At 48.4% G+C, this 25,136-nt stretch overlaps 9 protein-coding genes across 9 annotated transcripts; 6 read left to right on the forward strand and 3 right to left on the reverse strand.

Annotated features, from left to right (window-relative positions):
* Positions 1-688: 688 nt before the first annotated feature.
* Positions 689-2,558, forward strand: RhiXN_11525 (uncharacterized protein; the record flags this gene model as incomplete). The annotated part of the gene is made up of 8 exons (XM_043331340.1): positions 689-1,013; positions 1,074-1,306; positions 1,358-1,535; positions 1,598-1,983; positions 2,036-2,079; positions 2,127-2,351; positions 2,409-2,483; positions 2,534-2,558. 8 exons carry the CDS (start codon positions 689-691, stop codon positions 2,556-2,558), a joined length of 1,491 nt encoding a protein of 496 aa, XP_043184850.1.
* Positions 2,559-2,732: 174 nt separating this feature from the next.
* RhiXN_11526 (uncharacterized protein) lies at positions 2,733-3,465 on the reverse strand (the record flags this gene model as incomplete). The annotated part of the gene is made up of 3 exons (XM_043331341.1): positions 2,733-3,056; positions 3,114-3,126; positions 3,164-3,465. The coding sequence occupies 3 exons, from the start codon at positions 3,463-3,465 to the stop codon at positions 2,733-2,735; spliced, it is 639 nt and encodes a 212-aa protein (XP_043184851.1).
* A 126-nt stretch (positions 3,466-3,591) lies between these two features.
* RhiXN_11527 (uncharacterized protein) lies at positions 3,592-3,899 on the forward strand (the record flags this gene model as incomplete). The annotated part of the gene is made up of 2 exons (XM_043331342.1): positions 3,592-3,606; positions 3,654-3,899. 2 exons carry the CDS (start codon positions 3,592-3,594, stop codon positions 3,897-3,899), a joined length of 261 nt encoding a protein of 86 aa, XP_043184852.1.
* Positions 3,900-4,002: 103 nt separating this feature from the next.
* Positions 4,003-4,824, forward strand: RhiXN_11528 (uncharacterized protein; the record flags this gene model as incomplete). The annotated part of the gene is made up of 1 exon (XM_043331343.1): positions 4,003-4,824. One exon carries the CDS (start codon positions 4,003-4,005, stop codon positions 4,822-4,824), a length of 822 nt encoding a protein of 273 aa, XP_043184853.1.
* Positions 4,825-5,039: 215 nt separating this feature from the next.
* RhiXN_11529 (uncharacterized protein) lies at positions 5,040-6,395 on the reverse strand (the record flags this gene model as incomplete). The annotated part of the gene is made up of 4 exons (XM_043331344.1): positions 5,040-5,702; positions 5,762-5,945; positions 5,998-6,085; positions 6,149-6,395. The coding sequence occupies 4 exons, from the start codon at positions 6,393-6,395 to the stop codon at positions 5,040-5,042; spliced, it is 1,182 nt and encodes a 393-aa protein (XP_043184854.1).
* A 1,122-nt stretch (positions 6,396-7,517) lies between these two features.
* On the forward strand, positions 7,518-9,852 carry RhiXN_11530 (Tyrosine kinase specific for activated; the record flags this gene model as incomplete). Its single annotated transcript, XM_043331345.1, has 9 exons — positions 7,518-8,058; positions 8,134-8,429; positions 8,499-8,759; positions 8,814-8,984; positions 9,038-9,085; positions 9,136-9,156; positions 9,209-9,397; positions 9,459-9,467; positions 9,526-9,852. The coding sequence occupies 9 exons, from the start codon at positions 7,518-7,520 to the stop codon at positions 9,850-9,852; spliced, it is 1,863 nt and encodes a 620-aa protein (XP_043184855.1).
* A 3,214-nt stretch (positions 9,853-13,066) lies between these two features.
* Positions 13,067-13,522, forward strand: RhiXN_11531 (uncharacterized protein; the record flags this gene model as incomplete). Its single annotated transcript, XM_043331346.1, has 1 exon — positions 13,067-13,522. The coding sequence occupies one exon, from the start codon at positions 13,067-13,069 to the stop codon at positions 13,520-13,522; it is 456 nt and encodes a 151-aa protein (XP_043184856.1).
* Positions 13,523-14,854: 1,332 nt separating this feature from the next.
* Positions 14,855-17,047, reverse strand: RhiXN_11532 (homeobox domain protein; the record flags this gene model as incomplete). Its single annotated transcript, XM_043331347.1, has 4 exons — positions 14,855-16,186; positions 16,242-16,355; positions 16,417-16,538; positions 16,591-17,047. 4 exons carry the CDS (start codon positions 17,045-17,047, stop codon positions 14,855-14,857), a joined length of 2,025 nt encoding a protein of 674 aa, XP_043184857.1.
* Positions 17,048-23,097: 6,050 nt separating this feature from the next.
* Positions 23,098-24,403, forward strand: RhiXN_11533 (tyrosinase; the record flags this gene model as incomplete). The annotated part of the gene is made up of 7 exons (XM_043331348.1): positions 23,098-23,365; positions 23,416-23,443; positions 23,494-23,710; positions 23,766-23,901; positions 23,954-24,027; positions 24,087-24,296; positions 24,350-24,403. The coding sequence occupies 7 exons, from the start codon at positions 23,098-23,100 to the stop codon at positions 24,401-24,403; spliced, it is 987 nt and encodes a 328-aa protein (XP_043184858.1).
* Positions 24,404-25,136: the final 733 nt, after the last annotated feature.

Genomic DNA, 25,136 nt, shown 5'->3' on the forward strand with positions numbered 1-25,136 from the left:
TACGCTGAGGATTATCGGAAGGCGTTTCGTGCCTACATAAGTATCCTGGCCATCACCCAAGAGAAGGGGTTTCGAAAGCAGGAGGCGTGGTGCGCTTATTCCCTGGGCCACCTCCTCAATCGGATAGGCCTTTATGGCGGAGCCCTTGAATATCTGAAGCAAGCTACTGGGATCGCTCAGAGCCTGCAAAGCGTGGACTGCGGCCTACAGATAGAGGCTTTCGTAGCTGAGGAGTCCGGCTATTCTGAACAGTCTAGGAAGAAATACTCAAAAGCCAAAGAGCACTACGAGAAGGCGCTAAGGCTCTTTACGCTTGTAGGTGGGGGCAAGTGGACGGCCAATGAGAACCAAGTAAAGGATAGGTTGAAGAAGCTTCCGCGTAGATTTAGTTTGGAAGATCTCGTCATTCGGATTTCTACGAGGCGGTCGAGCACATCTACGTAATCTGATGCTTGTTCGTTTTACTCTAGATGTGTTTTTGTGATATAAAGCTTCTTGAGCCTAATTCAAATAAAATTCGTGCAGATTGAAATGAATAGTCGGTTGGAAGTGGCCCAACCCCGGGCTAGGCGCCTAGATCCTAGCCACTATTTCCCTCTCGGCGCTCGGTATGTTTGTCCCAAGCGGTCATCCTTCTCATCACATCGAATAACTTTTGGGACACGCGCCTTGGATATCTTTGGACTTCATGACGGCAGAACTGCGTGATCTGACCTCAAATAATCTCCGACATTTATTTATCCACCACTCTCCCGAACTCGTCCTACCGTTGAGTTCTGGTGCACTACTGCAAGCACTGATAGCATATTCACCTATACTAGCCGGCCGGCCTCACTTGAAACTTACGGATGTCAAGCTTCTCGAATCGTTCCTAGTCGAATTCGCTTCTGTTTGGGAACATGGCACCGTTATTCTTGACAACAAGGCAGGGACGACGCTAATTACGAATGTGGTTGTCGACGATGCGGCGCGAAAGAGGAAGAGGCCTAATAGAGACGACGATATTTACCAGGGTGCGTACTTAGCCACTGTTCTTGACCTGCATAAGCATGACTGAACATGTGTTACTTTAGACGAGCAGAGCGACGAGGATACGATCAGTAGTCAAGAAACCGTAAAAACTCCCACGTCTCCGATGGATACCTTATACAACATGCTGCAGAGTGGCACTGCCAAAGGAAAGCTACTCGCAGAGCAATATCGTTCCGACGGGCAGTTCAACCCCATCTGCGAACACGTAACCAAGCTGGACTGTGTCAAAGCTCAAACAAATGATGGGATAAAAGATCCACAGCATTGTGATAGGGTAAGTTGGAGCTTTAAAAGGGTAAAGGGCACCACTGATCTAAGAGAAAAGGTCCACTTCCGACCACTCATTCGACCACATACTGATCCATCTCTCGGACACTGTTCCTATTTAAACACTTGCTACTCCGAACCAACCTACGCACTCTCCCCAGCGCTAACTTCCTCCACGTCAAAATCCCGCCCAGCACAGGGCGTACAACTTCCTTCTGGACTCGGCGCAGGCGGTCGTGGGAAGGAAAAGGCTCCTTGCCGATACTTGCACTTTGAAGTCGACTATGACCCCCACCAGGCTACTCGACTGCACCAGGACGAGCGATTTTCCATGCCCCTACACCTCCCAGACCGAACCTTGATTTGAAGCTGGGATTGGGACCCGGTGGGGGCGCGGCTCTCCTCCCACCTCAATGGATCAACTGCGACGTGAGGCGATTCGATTACAGTGTACTGGGCAAGTTCCATGTGATTATGGCTGATCCACCATGGGACATCCATATGAGCTTGCCATACGGAACGATGACAGACGATGAGATGAGATCTATGCCCATTCCACAGCTTCAAGACGAGGGGTTATTGTTTCTGTGGGTCACCGGGCGAGCGATGGAGGTTGGAAGGGAATGTATGAGAGTTTGGGGATACACGCGCGTCGACGAGGTTGTGTGGCTCAAGACCAATCAGGTACGACATTTCTGTTTTCTTGTAGAACTACACTAACATGGTCTTGCGATAGCTTCAACGTGTAATCCGGACGGGACGAACGGGCCATTGGCTCAAGTAAGTTTCTCTTTCTGTCTTAGCGAGCAATACCAACCCCTGCCTAGTCATACAAAGGAACACATGCTTGTCGGCGTCAAGACAAACGTCGACGACAAGGGTAACTTAATCTGGCCATCATGGGTTAACCGGGGGGTCGACTGCGACGTTATCGTAAGCGAGGTCCGGGAGACGAGTCGCAAGCCAGACGAAGTCTACGGGATGATCGAGCGAATGTGCCCTGGAGGACGGAAAATTGAGATATTTGGGAGGAAGCACAACACCCGACCTGGGTGCGTTCTGACTATCATGGAAGCGCTACTGGTTGCCAATACTAATAATTGGTGCAGATGGATAACCCTCGGCAACCAACTTGGTCAAGATAGAATAGTCGAGAAGGACTTGTTAGAGCGCGTCAAGCAGAGGTATGTTCGGCCTGTATACAACCAGTCTCGTCACTCAACGGCACCCTCAGATATCCCGAACGCGCCATACAATAGACACGGACGCTTTAGTTGTATATATTCACAGAGAGCATATGATTAGCTATCTAGGTATCCGTCATAACAGGGTTGATCGCATATTCATACATGTACACTAGAAATATCCTCACGAAAGAAAGGGAGGAAATCTAACACAATAAATCCCAAATGCAAAAGGGGTGGGGAGGAAGGTCAGAGTTCAACTTGAACTTCCTCAGGCGGTACGATCATAAGATACCCTACCCCCGCCATCGCAGCACCGACAAAAACAAACCAATAAGAACGAACAAAGCGAGTGATGAGCATAAACAAGCTAATAAAAAGATTCAAAACGAGTGAGACGAGCGAAATGCCCGCATAGAGATAGCCGTAGATCCTCAATCCGTTTTCGACAAGGAATTGGATCTGGCCAGAGAAAATTTCGAGCAGGTGTCGAACCCAAAGGGGGAGCCAGCTTGGGAGCCAGGGCATGTCTTCCGTGACGAGCGAGTTGAGGAGATGTTCGATGTTTGTGCACTAGAACAGGGTCGGCTTTATGCGATTGGATGGGAAAGAAAACGTGTGATTACTGACCTCTGGATAGCTGCTAATGTTCCGGCTATGTTATCATACAGAGTCTTTACGTCTTGCGTTCCTCCTCGGTTTGATCACAGATTGACCGCAGCTCCGCAATCTGGTGCGATATTCCAGCCAGCCTTCGCTCTAATTCATGGAGCGAATCAAACGCAGCAATGGGCAGATCGGCATCCAGTGTGGCCCGACCGACATAGTCCACGGCTGTGGGGACAGCTTCAAGGTCCCCAAGCCGCTTGGAAAAGGAGACAAGAGGTGCATAGTCGGGAGTCGTCGGCGTCAATGGTTCATCAGCGTCAGAAAGCTCGGGGGTGAGGATGTGAACGATTTCGGGAGGTATGGCCATAAACATTTCGCCAACACATCCGAGCCCTCTTTGTGAACGTGATTCAAATCGCCCAGCAGTCGAGAGAAATTGTACAGTCGACTATTGACCTTGAGAATTTCGTCCTCGCTTGGTCCAATGTCCTGTCAAACGATGAGTTTATCGTATGTAAGTTGAGTAAAACAAGACTCACGTCCGCTTCTTCTCGTACTCAGCCATACATTCCTTTCTCCGCTCCTTTCCTTGCGCTCTCCCTCTCCAGCTCCTCGGAACCAGCTTCCACAGGCTCCATCACGGTCCTCTCCAACCTCAACCTCCTCTTCACACCCCCACTCCCGCTCCTCTCCCTATCCCCGTCCGAAAGCGGGACCTCGCCGCCCTCGCGCTCCCTCCACGTCTTTCGACGCCTCTTGACGCGCCCGCCTTCCCCATCCGACAACCCCCCATGGCGCCTCGCGTAGAGATCCAAGTCCGAAGGCGAACAATCGCTGCTCAGCCGTTCTCCCTCGTTTTCGCTCCCGCTGATCCGTCCTTGGCCAACGGCTGCCGTGCCCTCCGCGGCGCATGCTCAGCCCGAGCACGGCCGCGCCTCCGATGATGATGTTCGCCAGGTTCAGGCGGGACGACGCGGGGGACATCTTGCCGCCTCTCCCTGGGACTGAAGTGGGACCTGACCATTCGCTTTGGGAGCCAAGACGCCGAAATCGTTGGTGCTATGCTTGGCGCCGTTCCCGGCCGATACCGAACGCGCCTGGGACTGGGAGCGGGAGTGGTGAATCTGGGAACCGGAGCGCGACCGTATGGGGTCAACAAGCTTCGAAGGCTTGCCATTGTACGAATGCGAAGTCTGGCTCGCTGCTGTTGTATGAGGAGGGCGGGCGAGGTGTGGGAGGGCGAAGGGGGTTCGCTGTTTACTCCCAAGACCCCTGCCTCGACCGGGTCTCGACAACGACTGAACTCTTGGACCGTGCGCGTAGCGCTCGGTCGATGATTGCGAACCTAGATCCCGAGGCGGACGCGTCGTCGCTCACCGCCCCGGTGCCGGTGCCGAACTTCGTGCGTATGCGCGTTGACGATGCTTGCGCTCGGACGTCTTTCGGGTTCGTGTGTGGGGGGGATCGGGGAGTGATTTCCCGTCAGAGGCATAGGACTTGTACGCGTCCGAGCCGAAACTCTTTGGTCCGTCGATCCAAGAGACTTGTGCGCGTCCGAGCCAAAACTGCCAGGCCGGCTCGTCGTCTGATCTTGGGAAGCCAAATACCCCTCTGCAAAGGAAGCAAGAATGTACCACGCCGTCATCCCGCTCGGCCCGTTGGAGAAATCGTCTCGGCCCATTCCAATCCCATCCGTCCTGGTTCGTCTTCCATAAACAGCGGCTCGAGGTAAGGTAGCCAACTAAGCGAGTTTGCTTCGGGGAGAGAGTTCCCGAGGAATGCTGGAGGAAGAGAAGTTCCCGATAACGCTGGGGGCCTCGTATTCGCCGCTCGACCTCGCGCTCCCATACATCCCCGTTCCGCCGTCGATTGCATTCCGGCCCGCCTCGGCGCTCCGTCGAGATTCTTGTACTATGCCGGCTCGCCATCGTACGATTTCAAGCGGGTTCAGGCCAGGAGCAGGAGAGCCAGAGGCTTGAGCGTCAAGGCCGGCGTATAGTAGGCCATACCGTTTAGAGAGCTGGTCCTGGTAGCAGCAGCCCTGGCAAGAGTCTTGGCACTCGGTTCAATGGTATGATGATCTGTCGAACTCGGGGTCGCAACAAACCCGTGATGAGAGGATGCCCCACTTGCAGATCGTGCGCCCTGACTTGGCCCGCTATGTCCAGGCGAGGACGGGACATTCAACGACGCTCGATCACCCGTATCCACACTTCCAGCCGTCGCAGTTGTGTAAACCGTATTAAAGGTGCGCATAGTATGTTGCGTGTCGATCCGTCGATTCAAAGGACGCACAGACAAATGAGTACTGTCTTCGTCTTGTCCCGACCCATCCTTGTGCTTCTTCCGACTGCCTAGACCGAGCATAGCTGTCAAACTGGATCGTTTGGCAGCTCGGGATGTGCGTTTTGGTTCAGGGGATGCGGAAGTGTGTTCTGGGTCTGAATTGGGCAGTAAAACATGGTACGCAGGTCTATCCGCCTTGAGAATCGGTGGTGGGGTCGGACGGAGGAGGGGGTCGGTGTAGGTTGGGGCTGGGGGTGCACGAGAGTGGGAACGCCTGACGTAGGGAGAGCTGGGCCAACGAGTCGAGTGGGTGATTTGGGATCGCTGAATTGAGATGTGTGTCTGTTTCGGGTAGGGATGGGCTCATTTCGGGAAGAACGGACAGCTGTTGAGGTTCTATCGATCCCAGATGGTCTCGTGCCTGTGAGATTGGGAGCGAGGGCCGGGGGCGATGTGTTCTGTGGTGTGGTCGATCCCGGGAAGGAAGTGATTTGCCTTTTGAGGCGGCTGCAAATCGTCGTTCGAGAGCCAGTACATCCGAGGCGATTCGCGGGTCTGTTCGTCTGACTGTCAGCAATAGGTCACTCATGAGAGAGAGGGTGAGTAACAAGTGAGAAACCAAGGTATAATAAGAGCGGCTGCCGGGCCGTGGAAATATATGAAAAGGAAATACAAGGCGAAAAGGTATAATGAAAAGAAGCGCCGCCCTGTCACGGTTAACGACCGACGGGAAAATGAAGATGTTGGGGGAAAAGTATGATGGAACATACCGAGAGCCAAGGCAGGTGCGGCTGCATCGAGTTCTGCCCGTAGTCTGCTCTTGTCTCCTCGCTCCCGTCTACGTCGAGAGGGCCTTGCTGACACATCCACTGACTGGGCTCTCTTCGATGCTCTTGTAGATGACTGAATGCCACTGGCACTGGGAGAATCGTCGACAACTGGCTGTTCGCGTGTATGGTGGGCGACAACCGGTTCAACCGTGCCAAAGACATCCATCCTGGGATCTCCGTCCGCCATTCTTAAAGGGAGGCTATATATATTCAACTAGAAGATTTATAACATTAACTATAGGTGTTTGGAAAAAAAATGCAATGGGGGGTGGTGGGAGTGCGCATGTGTATACATGTGAAATCTCGATCTCCACTGGCTTTGTCAGCCTCTTCACCGCTCCTCGTTTTGGTTTTCTGCTGTCGAGTGCCTCGCTGGCAGCCAACAACAAGTTACACACACGTTGTCGTTGTTGCTGTGGACATTCAGTAGAAGTATATGTGAATTACTGAATTGACCCGAATGAAGAGCATCGCCTCGAGTTTCGGATTTTACGGCGCTCAGGGGAAGACCACAACAGGTGATGATCGACTTACACAAGTCCCCAAGTCGTCCTCGAGGCCATATGACGCTGTTTAGCCTTGGTGACGCTCCACCTGTCGACCTCGGCCATGTCCCAAAACTGTCAAATCCAAAACTGAGTTTAATCATTCCTGTAAACGTTAAATCCCATCCTCCGTTTCGTAATTTGGACCATCTAGTACCGAAATACATTTGTAGACTCGAATATTGTCAGACCTACGACGCGCTGAGGCTTTCAAGTGGCTTTGGTAGATAGAAATTAAGGCTGAACGATCAATTGGTCCTCTATACCAAGTGTAGTATCCCTGTTGCGGTAATTATAGCGTGCAATAGATACTGAATATCCCCTTAACAAGCTGCTACGACCTCAATAAGGTCCTGTAGCCGTACATACTATGTTATGTCGTGTATTCATGTAAAATGGTCAAACCAACAGCATCCCTTCCTGAACGCGGTCACGCGCCACACATCTATCCCAGGCTTACTCAAGGCCGCTTCTATCAGAGACAACCCTTCATTTCGCCAAACAACTGCATCTTCCTTCCTTCTTACGACCTCGAGGCTCGAGGCAGTGCGGTAATATTGAGTATACCGGTTGCTCCTTGCCCGATGCGTCGATCTCAGGTTCACAGATCGTAGTAGGCCAATAGCCATTGGCCAACGACAGAATGACTCGGCTACAGCACAGCAACACGTATACGTAGCTTCCGATACAATATAGAATATTCTCATATATAACCTTCCCTCTGCAAATTCCAAAAGATACGTAGGACTGTCCTCTTTACCGAGATGTGGACAATTCACCAGCCTAAAGCGCGCGCTGCGAGCCCACGTACGATATATCGCATAATTGTCGCCTACCTAATCCTACTCACCTTTCTACTCCAAATAGAAAAGTTCTATTTCCTAAATGACCCTCCAGACAACCCACAACGAGAGTGCCGGCATCAGCACCAGCACCAACTCCCCACGCCGTCTTCCAGTCCTGATCCCAGACCGCCCGCAAGGCGATTGACTATTCCAGACCTCGTCTCGAGCGATGAACATTTTGGCAAAGTCAACACGCTGCATATGGCGGCCGACATATTGGCGAAAGCTGCACCTCTGGGGGACGCAGTCTTGGCATTTGACGAGGCAGGGGAAGGAGAGTACATTCTCTCTGCCAGGCCGTGGGAAGTCGGCGAATGTAGGAGAGCGAGTCAAGAGTTATGGGACCGCCTCGATGGTCCTGAGGGTGCTCATTCTCGTCATGACACCCCTTCTCCCCCTCGCGGACCTGCCGTGCAACCAGTTGCTTTGTCCTACTTGACTCCGCCGTCTTCTCCAGAGCGTAAGTTTCTTGTTCATTAGTACACTATATTGGGCAACTCTTTCTAACGAAATTGACTACCGACTCTTTTTTTAGCAGCTCACAAGTCCGATTTAGCGCCTGTCGTACATTCAGGACCGCCCAATGCTCCCGAACCCACTATATCTCCCGACAGTACCGATATTGCCGACGTGTTCGATCATCCAGTCCATTATACTTCCACATATGAAAGTGCGGAATATATTTCCGACTTGGACGACGCATTCGAAGAGGACGATGAATGTGCATCCGAGTCATCTGAGATACCGACCGATGGATTTCTCCCGCACCGGGCCGAGCGGGCTAATAGCAGTAGCTCTGATTGGTACAAGGGGAGCAACATGTTCATCAATGTGCGTACACTCATTTCTGAGAGAGCGCATTTGAACTTAATTCGGCTATATTAACTTGGTCATATAAAGTCGGAAAAACCAGATTCTCCCAGTGTAGCGATGGGTTTACCGCCGTACGATGTTTCAATAATGCATAGTCCTACGATCAAGGACCTCACGCCCCAACTAGACCTTTCCGAATTCTCAGAATGGCCAATCGCGAGAGGCGGGTTTGGAGAAGTCTGGAAAGGCGCGTTGGTATCGGACGTGAAGGACAGTCGGCCCGTTGCGGTCAAGCGTTTGACGATGTATACGGCAGCGGGTGACGAGGGTATTATAAAGACCGCAAAGGTGCTTGAGTTTTCCCCGTCTGTGTGGCTACAAATTTATCTGACTTGAGGATAGAGAACAAACAGGGAGTTGTCTATCTGGTCCGGTTTAAATCACCCAAATATCCTACCGCTCCTGGGGGCTTGCACTTTCAGGGGTGGAATTGGTATTGTGTCCGAATGGCAAGGTAACGGGAACGCCGTCGAGTGGATAAATGCCCATCCTGGCGTTAATAGGTTGGATTTGGTATGTCAGAGTCTCTTACCCTGGGGAAAGGCGTAATGCCGATCGGTCTGTAGTGCGAAGGCATATGTTCGGGTCTAAAATACCTACATGACACTGGCATTGTGAGTTTTCCTTCTTCCTGCTCCTTTCTCCAACTAACCCGAGCTAAAAGGTCCACGGGGACCTAAGAGGGGTAAGAACTTCCCACCCTTATCAAACTCTCGTAAATCTAATGCGCATGACAGGCAAATGTCTTAATCTCCAAGTCTGGTAGACCAAGGCTGATTGATTTTGGCTTGGCCTCGGCCACAAACGGTAATCCATTTTCGGCCAGTTCAACTCTGGCTGGGACTCTCAGGTGGATGGCACCAGAGTTGCAAGTTACTGAGCAGCAAGGGGCTACTGCCGCAGGCGATATATTTGCGTTTGGAATGGTAAGCAGCTATGCCTTTTCCCGGAATTTATGCATTCATCTAACCTTGTTTGTTCATATAGACTACGCTTGTAAGACTTTGTCCATAATTTTTCTTCTGCATAGAGGCCAATAATTTATTGGGAACAGGAGCTGTTCAGTGGACTCCCGCCCTTTGCGGACATCAACAACGATATTGCGGTGCTATTAAAATACCAAAAAGGAGACAGACCTCCTCGACCCAAGGATACGAGAGGTCTCAACAAGAAAGGCAACAGGACCAGAGCTCGTTCTCCTCGGGAACGAGGGCTGGTCAGAGATGTATGTGTACCCATGGACGATGGTACATGGAATCTTGTCGAAAAATGTTGGGATCAAGATCCATCACTGAGACCATCTGCGAATGACATACTTGAATGGTTCATGCAGAAGAAGAAACGAAGGGTGGGTGGAGGTCAACTGGATTTTTCTGGGTAGTTAAAGTTGGGGATATTGTGTACTATAATTGTAATTGTAATTGAATAAATTTAGTGCAGTGCTTAGGATGTCCCATTGATGGGTACCGGTTTTGGTACATGGGTCCACTATCATTGATTTCCTCTTACCACATGTACAAGGATTGGCAAAAAAAATCATCAATCTTATGCAAAATTGTCGAGTCTCCGAGATGCCCACTCGAGCCTGTGGAGATGTATTATCTACTCCAGAGTTGATCCGAAAGATAGCCCTAGGCCAATATCTATCGATCCTGGTCAGAGTGTTGATACTTCTCCAATCCCCATTTGGGCCCAACAAAGTCCGGCTTGATTATAATCACATCGGGAGCCGAAGGCCGATGGCCGGATTTCAACACCAAACCACATGCTGAATGTTACGTGTGGGTAGATAGGTGGTGGCGGGGGCAGTCATCCGAGCAATTACATTGGGCTTTCTGGCCAAGCGTATATTCTAATCAACGGCTCTGAGGATCTCGGGCTGAATACATGTATGCGCTTCCTATCTTCAACACTCACAATCTGCCCATAATGCAAAGAGCTCCGCATACTCACAGGACATTTTATTGATATAAACTCCTCTCCGGACACTCGTCTCATAATCCAAGTTCGACACATACTATCAATTATATTATTCTCTATTCGCTCCGCTTTTTCTGTTTTCGTCCTTGCATCTGTCGCTACGTCGGCTGTGGTCGCTGCTCCAGCCTTACCCGTGCCCGCTGATGCAGTTCCGATAGTCCCTCGGGGGTGTTCATGCCACAGGATTGGTAACAAATACGTTTGCAACGGGAGCACTCGTCCATGATCGGTGATCGTACATGGTAAGTTGTTTTGAGACTATGGCCTATGGCTTGACAGCTGACTCGCGATAATTGTGAACTGGCTCTGAAGATTGGGCTTACAACTGTTCATGACTGGCGTGGTATTATCCGCACCCAAGCCTGAAGTCCATCGTGTTATTCACAGGCTGTATGAATCTTTGATTATCTATGTAAATCAAACTCTGTTCATGTTGAGCATCGGTGCTATGCGTATACACGGTGCTTTGATGCTGCATTCCTATAGTTAAATATCTGTCGATGGAGGCCGTTTTTTTGGGATTCCCAATGAGACAATAAAGCATATATAGACTCATTGATAAAAGTAATAGATAATTACTATCAGTCAATTTAGACACCCATGGCGATAATTACACCATATTTGTGAGTCTTGAAGGAGCTTGATCGTGGGTTTGTATGCGTTCCTACTTCTCTTCCCCACGCTTGGTCCCACATCAACAAAGCCATAAAACACCCAATTTTGTCACGTCAATCTTTCGTTTGGATTACGAGAAGGCCGAAGATTCCATGCAGTCACACGGTGTCGGGTAACGATATTGAAATCTGAGGTATCTTTGCTCGTTGGATTGACCGATGATAGTTAAATCGTGGAGATATCTCCTTTTACGACCAACTGATAACAATCTCGAGCATGATTTGATACATTTCCTGCCATCAGAATGTTGGCCTCACTCGAAGCACCCTTCGCACGTATTACAGAGCTAGGAGCGGTATGATGATCCCATACATTCACGGTGCCATACACCTATAGTCATATGGTTCTCAGGATTCATACCTGGAGTAAAATCCTTTATATATTACGCCAAGATTAAGCATCCACATGGGTAGTTCCGTGGGATAACAGCTCAAGGGTGCCCCAGATATTAGCCGGGTGAGTAACTGATTTGATCCCACACGACCTACATACCAACACACCCTATTCGGAGCGATTGGGGCACTTTATCTAGGAGATTCATCGGCCCCTTATGAAACACTCATCGTTAGATCGCTGCATAAGGTTATATAAAGCGTGGACAAGATACCTCTATAAACAAGCAGAGCGACATATCCTCCTCACCAATCATATACAACTGAACGTGGCTCGACCAACCATGCAATTCTCTGTCCGATACGTCGTTTCTGTGCTTGTTTTGACCCTTGCCACTTCGAATACCGCTTCTGCGGTCCCTACTGGTAATTGTACTTGCAAGTTAGTGGGGGGAGAGTGGATCTGCATCGGATCTTGCCCATAAGTACAAAGTGGCTGGATTCATCATTCCACACTTTCCGTGTAAGTTATTTGAGCAAATTTATCAATAAGCCTACTTACAAACAGTGTTTGTATATCTTTTTAATTGATATAAAATCTAAATGATAGTTATCTCAGTTCGACTGTGGAATAGTGAACTCATGTGCAGATATCTACCTAAATGATAGTTATCTACATGGTGATAAGCACATTTGATAGAACGATGTAGAATGATAATACGTACCTCATTTTGACTGTAGAATAGTGAACTGAGGTACTCGAGAGTCGATAAAAAGACTTTTATAGTAAGTATACATCCAAGCATCAGTAAATACATTCGTAAGGATTATATACTATAGACCGTGATACTGATTCTTCAGCATATCTTTCGCTTATCTACAGCTATTGACTGGTGTGTTTAATTATTTGATGAGGTCTAGAGAGGCATAAGCATAGCTACATCAGTCCTGCAAAATATCCCTTATACAAATTCAATGTTTTCACATCAGACTATCGCGGATATGGATACCTCACTCTAAAGCACCATAATGCAGGCATATACACAAAAACAGTGGTAGTTTATGAAATGCAGACACATATACCATACAATTATTGCTACGAACATATATTTTATATCAGGCTTACAATTTCAGCAGAATCAATACCCTTAGCCGAAGCCAATGGTTCGAATACTACAGGCAGTGGACATCCGACTTTAATGTAGAAAGCTTGTTAATCGACCGATGAACGTGGATCGACTAACTACAGAGGTAACACCTGGTAGAAAGTTGAGACACATGTATACGCGTATAAACTGGATAGTCTATGTATCCTAGCTATTGATCATGAGTGTCACTTTAATAGGATCTTCTACATCTTGATGGTTCTTTACATTGGGTTATTGAAAAGTTGTACAATGCGATTTTCTGGCTGTAGAAAGTTGTATGCATGAAAACGACTGGATCGACAGCCATGTCACAAGAGTATGTCTTAGTGCACGAGTAGAACAATCCAGAACCTTAAACGTATACAACGATGAATGATACGATAGTTGAAATATATACATTCCAGGCGAGGACAGTGATACACGCTATGAAGAATGTATAGATTAAGATATAGGATAAGGCATGAAGCGTGAAGGAAACGACGCTCAGATTTTAGAGGTCAAATTCTATTGCTCGGAGCTTGGTGGTAGCCCTTGCACTGTAGTCCCGCTCGCCCCAGGAGAGGAGCCAAGTCCTGGAAAAGATGTCGAGCCAAAAGAGGACGACCTGGGGTACTGCGGCTGGGAAGGAGGCCGAGGTGGACCAGCGCACCTTGCGTTAACGGAAGGCCCCACGCCCATACGACCCGCCATCGCGTTCAATCTTTCTTGCATTTCAGGCGGAATATCCATAGGAGGGATGCTAGGTAGCAACAGAGCGCCTAGCGTTATATTCTCTAGTGACGAGTTGCCAGATGGAGCGGGCACTATGGTTGAACCGATCAAAGGGGCAGGAGCGAGAAAATACTGGAGACCAGTATTGGATGTGGTGGTGGGTGGGGGCGGGGAGCACAGCCCAAGCGGCGCGGCAAAGGCTTAATGACGCGTTCGGGATGCGAGGAAGAACGTTCCAACGGTAAAGCTGAGGAGGATCGAAGAGAGCCCGACTGCAGGACGGTTGGTTGAGGAGAGATGGCCGCGGAAGAGGCGGGTCCACCGCCCACGGCATCGGTAGTAGATTGGAATTCCAATATGATTGTGAACGTTGGTGTTATGGTGTCTATTTCAACACTCGGGTCGCGCTCGTTGGAAGTGACGAACTGGGGCTGCATGGCGAATCGAAATAGAAAGGTATTGGTCCCGTGAATTTCGGATGAATGCTAGGTGTAAGGATTGCGCGGCCTTGGAACACGGACCATATGCACCCGAGTCTTAATTACTATACATAGATAAATCAATAGTTGTATTTAAACCCCGCAGTAATTGCATGAGGCGCGCGGGGCTTAGACAAATGACTCATGCATATATGCAACGTCAAAGGCTGATTGGCTGAGCAATTGTAAGCCCAAGGGGACACTCGCAGGAGGCTATTAGGAAACACCTTCGAGTGTCTAAGCTCCCTAAAATTCTTAGGAGAACTCCAAAGATCTCTATTGGAGGCCCAGTGCTATGTGATGAGAAAACCATAAAAGTCCGACTGATAACTGGACAGGAGTCTTGCGCTGAAATATCTACCAAAATACGCTAGGCGTTGGTAGTCAGTTTGCTCGGGACTAAGTTCTTGCTTTTTATCCATCTTATTTGTGCTCAACAGAATCGCTAGGTTCTGTCCTATTTTTTTTTTACTAATTATAACTATGTTAGAGTTTTACGTAAACTTACATGGTGCAGGGGCCTGGGGGAAATTGGAGGCTGGAGGCTGGGGGCTGCCGCTGGCCGCGCTGGTTGAGAGATTTGTTGTCACTGGAGACATGATGGAATCAGAGAAGTACGGCGCGTCGTGGTAACGTTGAGAGCGCAACTATCGATGTTGATATGTCGTATACTTAGGTTTATAAACTAGAAGTGGGTCACGATCAGGCTCACGCTTTCCCGTCTCGGTTCACGTTTACATTTTCGATGATCGGATGATCATCCAGGAAAGCTTCATTATCGAACTAGGGAAATAGGGGAATTACAGATAGTACATAAATAGAAGGTAAAGTTAACAACGATAGTTTACAAGATCGAATGAACCCCAAAGAAACTGGACGAAAGAACAGTGTTGTTTAAGAGCCGAAAACGTATACAACGATGATTGATGCGATGCTGACATATACGATGCACGTGATGATGAGGCACTTTGGGCCACACGCTATAAGAGGAGCATAGGAAGTGAAGATACGGGAATGGGGCATGAGGGTAATAGCGCTCAGGTTTTCGATACCAAAGCCTACTGCTCAGAGTTTGGTGGCAACCCTGGCATTGTAGCCCCGCTCACCCCGGTAGACAAACCAAGTCCTGGCAAAGATGTCGAGCCAAAGGAGAACGACATAGGGCGTTGCGGTTGTGAAGGAAGCCCGGGTGGGCCAGCCCGCCTTGCTCCGTTAACAGAAGACCCCACGCCCATACGGCCCGCCATCGCGGTCAGTCTTTCTTCCATTTCAGGTGGAATATTCGGGGGAGGGACGCTAGGTCGCAATAAAGCACCCAGCGTGGTGCTCGCTAGCGATGGATTACTAGATGGCGGAAGCACTACGGACGAGCGGATTGAAGGGGTGGGAGCAGCTGATGTACTAACGGCCGGTGTCGGACGCGGTGGTGGGCGGGGGCGAGGGGCACAACCAGTCCGGCGCGCCAAAGGCTTAACTGCAGGTCGGGGGGATGAAGCGGAATGTCCCGACGGCGAAGGCGAGGAGGATTGAGGGGAACCAGTTTGCAGGACGGGTGATGGAGGCGAGACAAAAGGGGCAGATCCACTACCTGTAGTAGTAGTAGATTGAGCCTGTAATGTTATTGTAGACCTCGGCGGTGTGGTATCCATTTCAACAGTCAGACCGCGCTCGTTGGAGGTGACGAACTGAGGCAGAGCAGAGGGCGCAATTGACACAGAAAGGAATCGATCTTGTGAATTTTGGGCGGGAGCTGGTGCCGGCGCCGGTGCCGGAGCGCTAAAGTTAAAGTTGAATCCTGTTGTAGGTTGAGAAATTGGCTGTTGATGAGGATGCAAGGGGGCTGGAGAAGTGCGGCGTGCCGAAGGAAGCGACTTCATTGGACGGGAGATGGGAACGAGCTGTTGGGGCGATCCCTTCTTTCCGGCGATGATCAGGGGGTCATTCAGTTGATCTGGGCGCGCTTGTGAAGATGGTCCTGATACAACCGTCGCCGGGCCTTGGTCTGATCCAGAGTCGAAGGTCGCAGAGGAAGTAGTAAGAGAAGGAACTCCTCGTTTGCCCTTGCTAATGGGAGATTCATCATCATCTGAGTCGGTGAGGTCGCTGTCGCTATCTTCGGAGGGCATGCGAGGCATTGTAGTATCAGTAAACCCAACCTTGGTGGGACTGGGAGGAAAGGAGGGGGTCCTTGCGTCGGGCGGGGCGACCGCAGAAGCAAGACGCCAAGAACGAATATTGAATGTTGTATCAGATGGCTGAATGCCAGTCAACTTCTTCTCAAGAAAATCATCAGAGAGCTCGGAGCTGTCGTCAGAGTGAATCGAAGCTGCATAAGGGTTGATGCGGGCGGCCATGTCTTCCTTCAACTCGCCCCGACGCCGGTTTTGGAACTGTATTTGGAAATGAGCGAAAAGATGATGGTGCGACGATCATAGGAAGGCATACCCAAATTGTAATTTGACGATAAGTCATACCAGTCAGATTGACAAGGTAGGTCTTTTCGGGTTTTGTTAAAACTTTGCCACGTTCATGGAGTGCTTCAAAGATAGGCAGGTATTTCTGAGGAAGTTAAATGTATGTGAGCTACCTCAATAAAGACATCTAATGTCTGCGGACTGACAGTTTCAAGTGGTGGCACTTCTTCACCAGGCCTCATCGGGGAATTTTCATCTTCTTCGGGTTCCTCCTCTACACCCTCAGTCTCGTCCTCAGTCTCGTCCTCATCCTCACTCGAGGATGAGCCTGGGGGGATAATGAGGGCGATGATCAGTTGTATCGAGCTATGCAAACCTACCCGAGTCGGAAAGCCCCTCTCCATCTGATGCAGCACCCTCAGGCTCAACGTCGGCAGCCAGTTGATTAGCAATATCGAGGATCTTGTTGACAGAGCGATCATAGATAGCATCGCGGGCCATCCTCGCATGCTGAGCTAAGTTTGCTGCAGTCGAAGTATCGCATGAAGAGTATATATCGTGGATGAGACGGAGGTGGGCTTGCTCGACAACTTCTTGATACTTGCGTGATTGCTTTGCCATGAGAGCAGCGACCTCGCCCGCGGCTTCGGATGGGAGCTTGAGCGAATGGGCATGCTGCGAAAAGTCGATAAATCGCTGCTGGATCGGCACTTGCTCAACTGGTGGAGGGTTGCTGGGTTGAGGCGGAATGTACTGTTGGGCAAGAGACAGGTTTTGTTGAAGCACTTCTCGAATAGAGGCAGCGACTTCGAGAAAGGATGGCTCGCTCATAGCCATTGCACTGACAAGGAGAACACGAGGAAGTGGTGTTGTCGGTGCGGAAGTGGGTATTGAAGTTGGTGGTGAAGTTATGATAGGGCAGGTGTCGGCCTTTGACTTTGTTTACATGTTCAAGGGAGAACAATGGGACGGAAGTATGAATGTCAACAAGCCCCATCACAAGATCAAATTCGCCCTATCATCCCCATTGTGATGTGGTAATCAACCTTATCAAGACTTGCCCCATGCATCTTACCGTTCTCTCCTCAACACTCAAGCCTGCTCTTCGAGTTTTATATGCTTGGTTTTATCCGTCGTCAAATGCCTTGTATGTGCTAGTATGAGTCATCAACTACCATGTACATTTATTTGATTTGCACGCCCGTCGTCCATGGCCATGCGTAACTTTCGGGTCCAGTTCCCCGTACCAACACACAAGGCCCAATCTCCCCCAAGATCCAGGCACCGATATTGAATATTTGGGTTGGTCCAATTTCACTAACAAAATCGGATATCTTTGTAAAACAGTGCTGTGTACAATCGATTGGAATCGATAGGATGCGGTCCTTGTGTATCATGGGAGTGCTGAAACATGGCACCACTAAACTACAGGAGCCACCAGTCTCAGCTACATGCATTAGGAAGCACAAATGTCACTGTGCAATAGTCACGACTGTCCTCAGTGTTGTCTGCGACATCATACTCATGCGCAGCTTGTCCTTTGTAAACCCCATATACTGACATTTAGTTAGGCATCCATGCCTTCAGTTATATTTAACGCAATAACATTAGGAGGCTCTGCCAAAATAAATCAAGTCAAGTGCCTTCCACTATTCTTCTTATGTACTTTATTGGGCATATACGCGGGGCCGGTTACAAATATCTCAAACAATTCTGTCCCGTGAGTGTTTCCGTCTGATCAACGACTACACACGTGAAGCGATTGACATTATGAACGACCAATGAATAATCGGTCATCACCAGAATACATCATCACGTCAGAGATTAAATCAATTATATCTCACATATGTCCGGTGTCTAAGACGGTATACACAGTGAGTCGGCCCACATCGAGAGGGGATAGAAATCACCACGCGAGTATCCCTTGGTTGGTTACATTGACTAACGCTAGAATGGTGTATCAACACTTAATATTCAGAAACGCTCTTCTTCGTGAATCAGGTAAAACTTTCTATGTGCACATTTCAATCGAGGGTCACCGTGATCGGTGTTCCCGTTGCAATAACCGAAGTTAATTTCGTTCTATCGGCTTTAGTTTAAATGTATGGCGTTAAAGACTGAAAATCAAGTAAATCCATCATGACTCGGTGAAGTCATTCTGCGTATGAAGGGCTGGAGCTTCTCCTTCATTGGCCGGATAAATTTGACTTGAAACGGTCGAAATAAGCCCAATTATTCATATCAGCATATCAACTGGTACTGTGAGTCTCTCCATGCGCTTTCAAAGCAACGTGGTATATAAATCCGATGCCCGGGTCATAGCAATCTTGGGACTAGGGTGAGCCGATAGGAAACAGATTGCCATTGCTGGCTGCCACTGTGCTGACAAATGGGGGGTTTGTGACGATGACGTTATGCACCCAAACCAATCATATTTGTGCAGTCAGAACTTCTACTCGTCTGCTTCGGCAACAGTCATGGGACATTTAAATTTGTACGAGTTCACTTGCTGTCCTATGGTGTACAAATCTCCAGGCAGGCAGGTTGTTGATATAGGCATTTGAATATCCTATGAGTTGGACTTTCCATGAGGCAATGTGAACTCTCCGTGGCCAGAAAACTTCGGCCACAAGCGACAACGTGGTCGTCGGCTACTCAAGACAATAATGAACGCCTGTCCCAAGGTTACGAAATTGAAGATCTCGAGAGGTTCAGTCCGTTTTCAACTCGGTTCTACAACGTGATCTGGGTTGGTATTAGACTGAGTCACGTTATATTAGGTATCGGTATTAATATTTTACTAGCTTGCTGGATGACGGCAAGGGTTTTGGGAAGTAACTTTACTCAAGGTTTACGGTTAGGGAAGCCAAGTTTCTGAACATATTGTTTCCGCCTGTCTATATGACTTTATTGTAATTATCTATTCAGTGGAATGTTGAACCTGTAGACCCTCACAAAAATTCCTAGCCGGAGCGATTTCGTACGCTTTGAAAACGAAAACCCAAACTGTGGAGGAAATTAACAGCTCATGCGGTAATATTCGATAAGTTGATAAATCAGTCGGCCACTTGTCGTAAATCTGTCTTCCAGATGTATCCTCTACTTATTTTCGAGCTCATTCCTACGACAAAACACACGCACATCTTAGCCATAAAAGCAACTGTTCATTTGTCGTGATTCAGCAGCCCGGTTGATCATATGGTCCACGTCACGTCACGCCTCGAACAGAACGTGAATGCATATTTGAGTTGAATGAGTGTAACTTGAAAGGCACATTTCATGTGGTACCCACAGATACATATGAGATGAGAGAAGATCATAGGGTGGCCCCTCATAGAAATCCGCACGACGTTCTCGAGCTTGGGTGGAGTCAATGTGAGAATCATACCAGATTCGAATTCAACTATGTCTTATTCAATGAGCGTTACATGATTTTGACAAATTGGCCGTTGCCACTTATTCATTCAAAAACACCATGTTATCGTGTCAAAGATTAGATCAATTATGCTCTAGATTACACGCATATCTTGGACCAGAGCACATGCATGTGTGACGCGATACCATACGTCGGGAAGGGAGTATAAATCACTACGTAGGTACGCTGGCCTCCACTATTTAAATTACGCAGGCGCACTTGTGATTGGCTGGGTCCGTTCTTTAATGTTAAAGTGCTAGAATGGCATTCGGAAATGTTCTTTCTAGACTAAATAGTGCCTCTCCTCCTGTGCACACCCTTCAACAGAGGGTCATTGATCGGTGTTCCCACTCCAATATCCGAAATTAAGTTCCCTGAATCGGCTTTAATCGAAGTTTATGGCGTTAGAGATTGAAAACCAAGTGCGCTCATCATGATCCAGGGAAGTCATTGTACGAGTGAACGATTTGGAGCTTCTGTTGCATTGACCAATAGGGATTTGAACCCGAATGGCTGAAAGCAGCTCCTTTAGTTTCAACAGATTAACTTTCAATTGATGGTGCATTTCTGGGGTAATGTGGCACGCAAATCTTTGAAACATACAAAATCAATAAATATTGTATATTGGTTGCAATCGCTCAGTTAACATAAATTAAAAAGTCCGCTCACATTCGGTCATCCCTGGAGCTCGAGGGAGGGCCTCGTCCCTATTTTTATGAAGAAATGTTTTCAACAACAGAATGCTTCGCTCGTTTATTCGGCTATGTGGGTGCCCGCATGTACTCGACTGGTGCTAATTGCAGAGAAGACCCATGGCCAATACTAAAGGCTTTTACCGTTAATTTGTACATCCAATTAACTAAGAAGTTGCAAAGAATAGGTCATGTGTATGTGCGTGTCTGTGGGGGGGGGGTTAGATCAGGTGTGTCATAAATGTAGTGATTATTTGTGTTCGTACACAGCCGGCAGTAGTTATGAAGATCGGAACAGGTATAAGCTTGAAAAATAGGGGGGAGTTATTGCGAAATAGGCCGAAGGGTTGAGCCAACCAAAATTACCCAAAGTAAGATGAGCGAGCCGACTTGTAGTTTCGTGGTATGTAAACCTCTGAATAGACCGACTATTGGCACAGATATTTGAATGCCTTAAGAACGAGGCTTTCCATGAGGTAACGCGAACTCTCCGTAGCCACATAACCCTGCTTAATCAATTGGCCCTGATCATTGATAAGCGACAGTGTGGACTCGGGCCACTTGCACACTGAACGCCAATACCAATGTTATGAAATTAAAAAATATCTGATTGGGCCGTTGTCGACTCGGTTCTGTAAAATAGCCGGGAGTAGCCTTGGGCCTCGGCTGTGGTAAGTGTTGGTATTGCAATTCCTAACTTCTCGAGTGTCGTTTACCGATTGTGAGAGCTCATCTCGCTGGAGGCCAATACTTCTAAACATGCTGTTTTCGTCTGTCTATATAGTTTTACATTAACAACTTGCCCGATGGAGTATCGAACCTGGATCTTCGTAAACCATGCCGGCTGGAATGGATTCGTACGTCTCGACAGGCAAAACTCTAAGCTACAGAGGGAATTAATAACTCATAGTCTTTCACACAGGCTGATGGAAAATTCAAACGGCTATCGTAATTATATCTTCTATACATGCTTTCTACCTCTATATGTGTCTTTGCGCCCGAGCAGTGATAAAACATGCGTATGTTCGTCACAAAATCGATGGGCAATTTGGTAGGTTTATGAGTCTTATATGCCATCGTTTGGTGGTTCGGTCGGCTCGACGAAAGCGGCTGGGGTTCGCGAGTGCATAGGAGCACACGGGGCTTGATCATCACGTAATTTAATTTACTTAATTTGGATGGATAAATGTCGTGTCGATACCCCGAAATGGCATAAACGCTAGCTGACTAAGACCTTGCGAAAGCTACGCAAGGGCACAGGGAACCATATGCACTGGGTGTGCCCGAGCGCCCACAAAACCCCAGCGATTTCTTGTAGAAGATTTCGTGTTATGTAGCACCTCCAAAAATCACGAGTACACAGTTCCCCCAACCGCGTATAACTCAAGAAGCATAACTACTTTCGTTGTTTGCACGATGCTAGGGGATCATGATAGAAGCTTACGCGACGCCTTCAAGTAGGATCAATTGAAGAATCCTACCAGATTCGAGTTCGACTATGTCTTATTCAATGAGCGTTACATGAGTTTGCACATTGCAGTCAGCCGACCAGGAGATCCCGGGAGAGTCCGTAAAGTTGGCAGGGTGAGAGTAGCCGGCGGCCAAGCCAGGCTCGCGTATTGAGTTATGGATGGATGGAGCCGAAATTGCCATATGTGATCACTCATCGGAATACAAGGTCATGATACCCCTGGAGTGTGAGTCCAAAGTTCCGTACAAGTATATCAGACCTCACCCCAGAAATGATTCCGTGAAATGGTCTGTACAAACGTGCCGTTTGCAGCGTCAATTGTTCGCATCGATCGACAAGCGGGTCATTCTGTTTGCGGACGAGTTCGTTGCTTCGTGGTAATCTCGTTATCGAGATACTTCCGATACCGTGGGCGCCTGGTCTGGGCAGAGCTGGGCAGGGCGAATTTAGTGAACACACCGAACTCGGCCACGGAGAATGACATCATAAACCTGTGACGCCGATTTTCGATCATTGATCAATGATGCAACGCTTCTCGTGACTTCCTATTTCATAGCACATGTCGGCCAAAATACGTCAAGTGACTCATGGGTGTTAGAATATCGTAATAATATCGCATCGTATAAGTACTTATATGGGAAATTCAAGCTTCATACTATACCGTCGATGACTTAGGTTAAAATTCCACTCTGCTATCGCGTAATGGCCTCAGTTTAAATTCCAAGAGTGACCAACTCCGCCACTTTTAGCGCTCTGTCTACACATCGGCACGGGTAATGGGGCTGTGTTCGATTAACACATTTGCATCGAGTGTACTGCATCGATATGAAGGGCTGGGCAAGATTCAAGCTTACGGCTCGTTTACCGCCAGGAACTATTCAATCCAAGCGCTCAGTATTCGATATACTCGGAAACCCACAAGACGACTAGCTAACCACCCAGTCCCCGGATCTATAAGTTTTGTATTGAATATGATCACCGCGCTTCTAGCTAAAAATAACGAATGGAACTGTGGAAGTGCATTTATCAGGATGAACGGCACCGCAAACGGGGAGGTAACTTGATATACTCGGATTGTAATCACGGCTGAATACGGTAGCGAAGCTCCCCTCGCATCACCGCAAGATCCTTAAGCTTCGGCTGCTCGGCCACCAAAAACTTGGCGTGATTCTCAATATCATAAATGGCATGAAGCATGACCCTGGGAGATAATAAATAGTGCCATCCCGCGAGCCAAGAGGACATTCGACTTGGCACCTTCCCAATCCTCTTACGACAATCACGCCCCTCCACGGTCCCCCTTCGCACAATGTTGGCCTTTTGGGTTACGCTCCTCTCCATCCTCCCTGCCATACTTTCGGCACCTGTAGCAGGTAACGCTACCAAGGCCCCCACTACCTATGGGTGTAAGAATCCTGTGGTTCGCAGGGAATGGCGTACTCTCAGCCAAGGTCAGAAGGACCAGTTTCACAAGGCTGTCAAGTGCCTTCAAGACCAGCCTTCTGTCTTCGATTTCGAGGGAAGCAAGAACATATTTGATGACTTTTCTTATGTTCATTATACTATCAACAGGACTAGTGGGTGCTTTAGGCTCTTACTTTCTTTGTCAGCCACTGACCTTTTTCAGTCCATCATGTGGCATCATTCTTCCCTTGGTAGGTTACAATATCTATCTAAACTGTAACAAGTCTAATCACGACCACAGGCATCGCTATTTTCTTATTCTGCGCGAGAAAGCGATGGCGGAATGTGGTTATGAAGACCCAATGCCATACTGGGACTGGACACGGGACGCTACACCCGAAAAGTTCAGGAACTCTGAACTTTTTGATAGTAAGAAAGGCTTTGGAGGAGACGGAACGGGTAAAACCGACTGGGCCGATGGCTTGTGTGTAGAGGAAGGCCCATACGCTGGGTTTCATGTGAGTCCTCCATCTCTGACCTGGTCTTCCTACGTATATTCACCGAGTGTTTCAGGTCAACTTTCCGGAGCCTCATTGCTTGACACGGCGGTATAATATCAGCGAGCCGGTCGTTTCCAACTGGACCAAGTCGACGGTCGATAAAATTATGCGGTACGACAACTATCTTGAATTTTGGAACAACACCGAGCGTATGTATAGTCCTGGTCCATTTCATCCGGATACATTTTAACTTTTTGTTAGTCCATCCTCACGACAACTTCCATCGCGCTGTTGGTGGCGATTTGAGGCGCCAGTACTCTCCCAACGAGCCTCTGGTACGAGACAAATATTGATGGCACAAAGTCCGAGACTAACTAAGGTGTTGTTTTAATAGTTCTTCCTCCACCACGCTCAGATCGACCGACTCTGGACAATCTGGCAAGGTCGGAACGAGACTCGCCTCCATGATTACGCAGGGAACACGGTCCAGAATGCAACTGTTAATACTGCTAGTCTTAACGACCAAATGCTCACTTTAGGATTCGCCCCGGCGGTTGGGGTTGGTAGCTTGATGGACACCCTATCGAACGAGTTGTGTTATACTGTGAGCATATTTCCCAACAGACTATGAAATGTCCAGCTAATATATAACCTCAGTATGACGACTTTGCCGACGGTTGGAAGTATGATGATGACGATGATGACAACTGAGCCACTCTATGCGCGATTGAATCGTTTTAGCATGAACCTTTTTTTACCATGTACTTTTTCTTCTTGGGCTGCTTGAACCGGATTTGTAAAGGACTTGAGAACGGACTGCTACGATCATCTGTATTTGACATGTATAGTTTTGCCGAACGACTGGGCCCGGCGGGCAATGCTATGTACTTATAATTTAATCTACCTCATCCATCATTTACGGGCTTTGAGAACGTATATTGCATGGCACAACCTCCTGGATGATGTTCAACCCATAAAAGAATGTGAAGGAAGTCTATAGACAAGATGAGATGTACGATGTACGGTTTGTCTTTTGGGAAAAACGAAAATGGTTTTCCTAATAGTTAAATTGATACACACTTTTATCCGCGAATGCAGAAAGTCCCATCACGGACCCCGCCTGGGCCTCTTGCGCATACATTCATAATGTGACTTATGTCCCTCTATGCCTTAATAGGTGTTGCTCCCGATTCGTCCCTCTAATTAGTGCCTGAGCCAAGCTATCGCTTTACATTATACTATTCATTCGACTTTGCAAAAGGTCATGCGCAATGGCGATACACCACGATTTACCAGCCCCAGCTGATGTTACACTGGGTAACGCTAGTTGGCCCTGCCAAGCTCAAATCGGCGCTTGGAGGAGATGGAGTCCCAACTAGTGGCTATTCAGTTCGACTACCTCATTGCACGGACCTTTGATGGCCTACATCCCCGACCCAATAGA

Source organism: Rhizoctonia solani, chromosome 12 (assembly GCF_016906535.1).
Source record: "Rhizoctonia solani chromosome 12, complete sequence".
NCBI classification, from domain to species: Eukaryota; Fungi; Basidiomycota; class Agaricomycetes; order Cantharellales; family Ceratobasidiaceae; genus Rhizoctonia; species Rhizoctonia solani.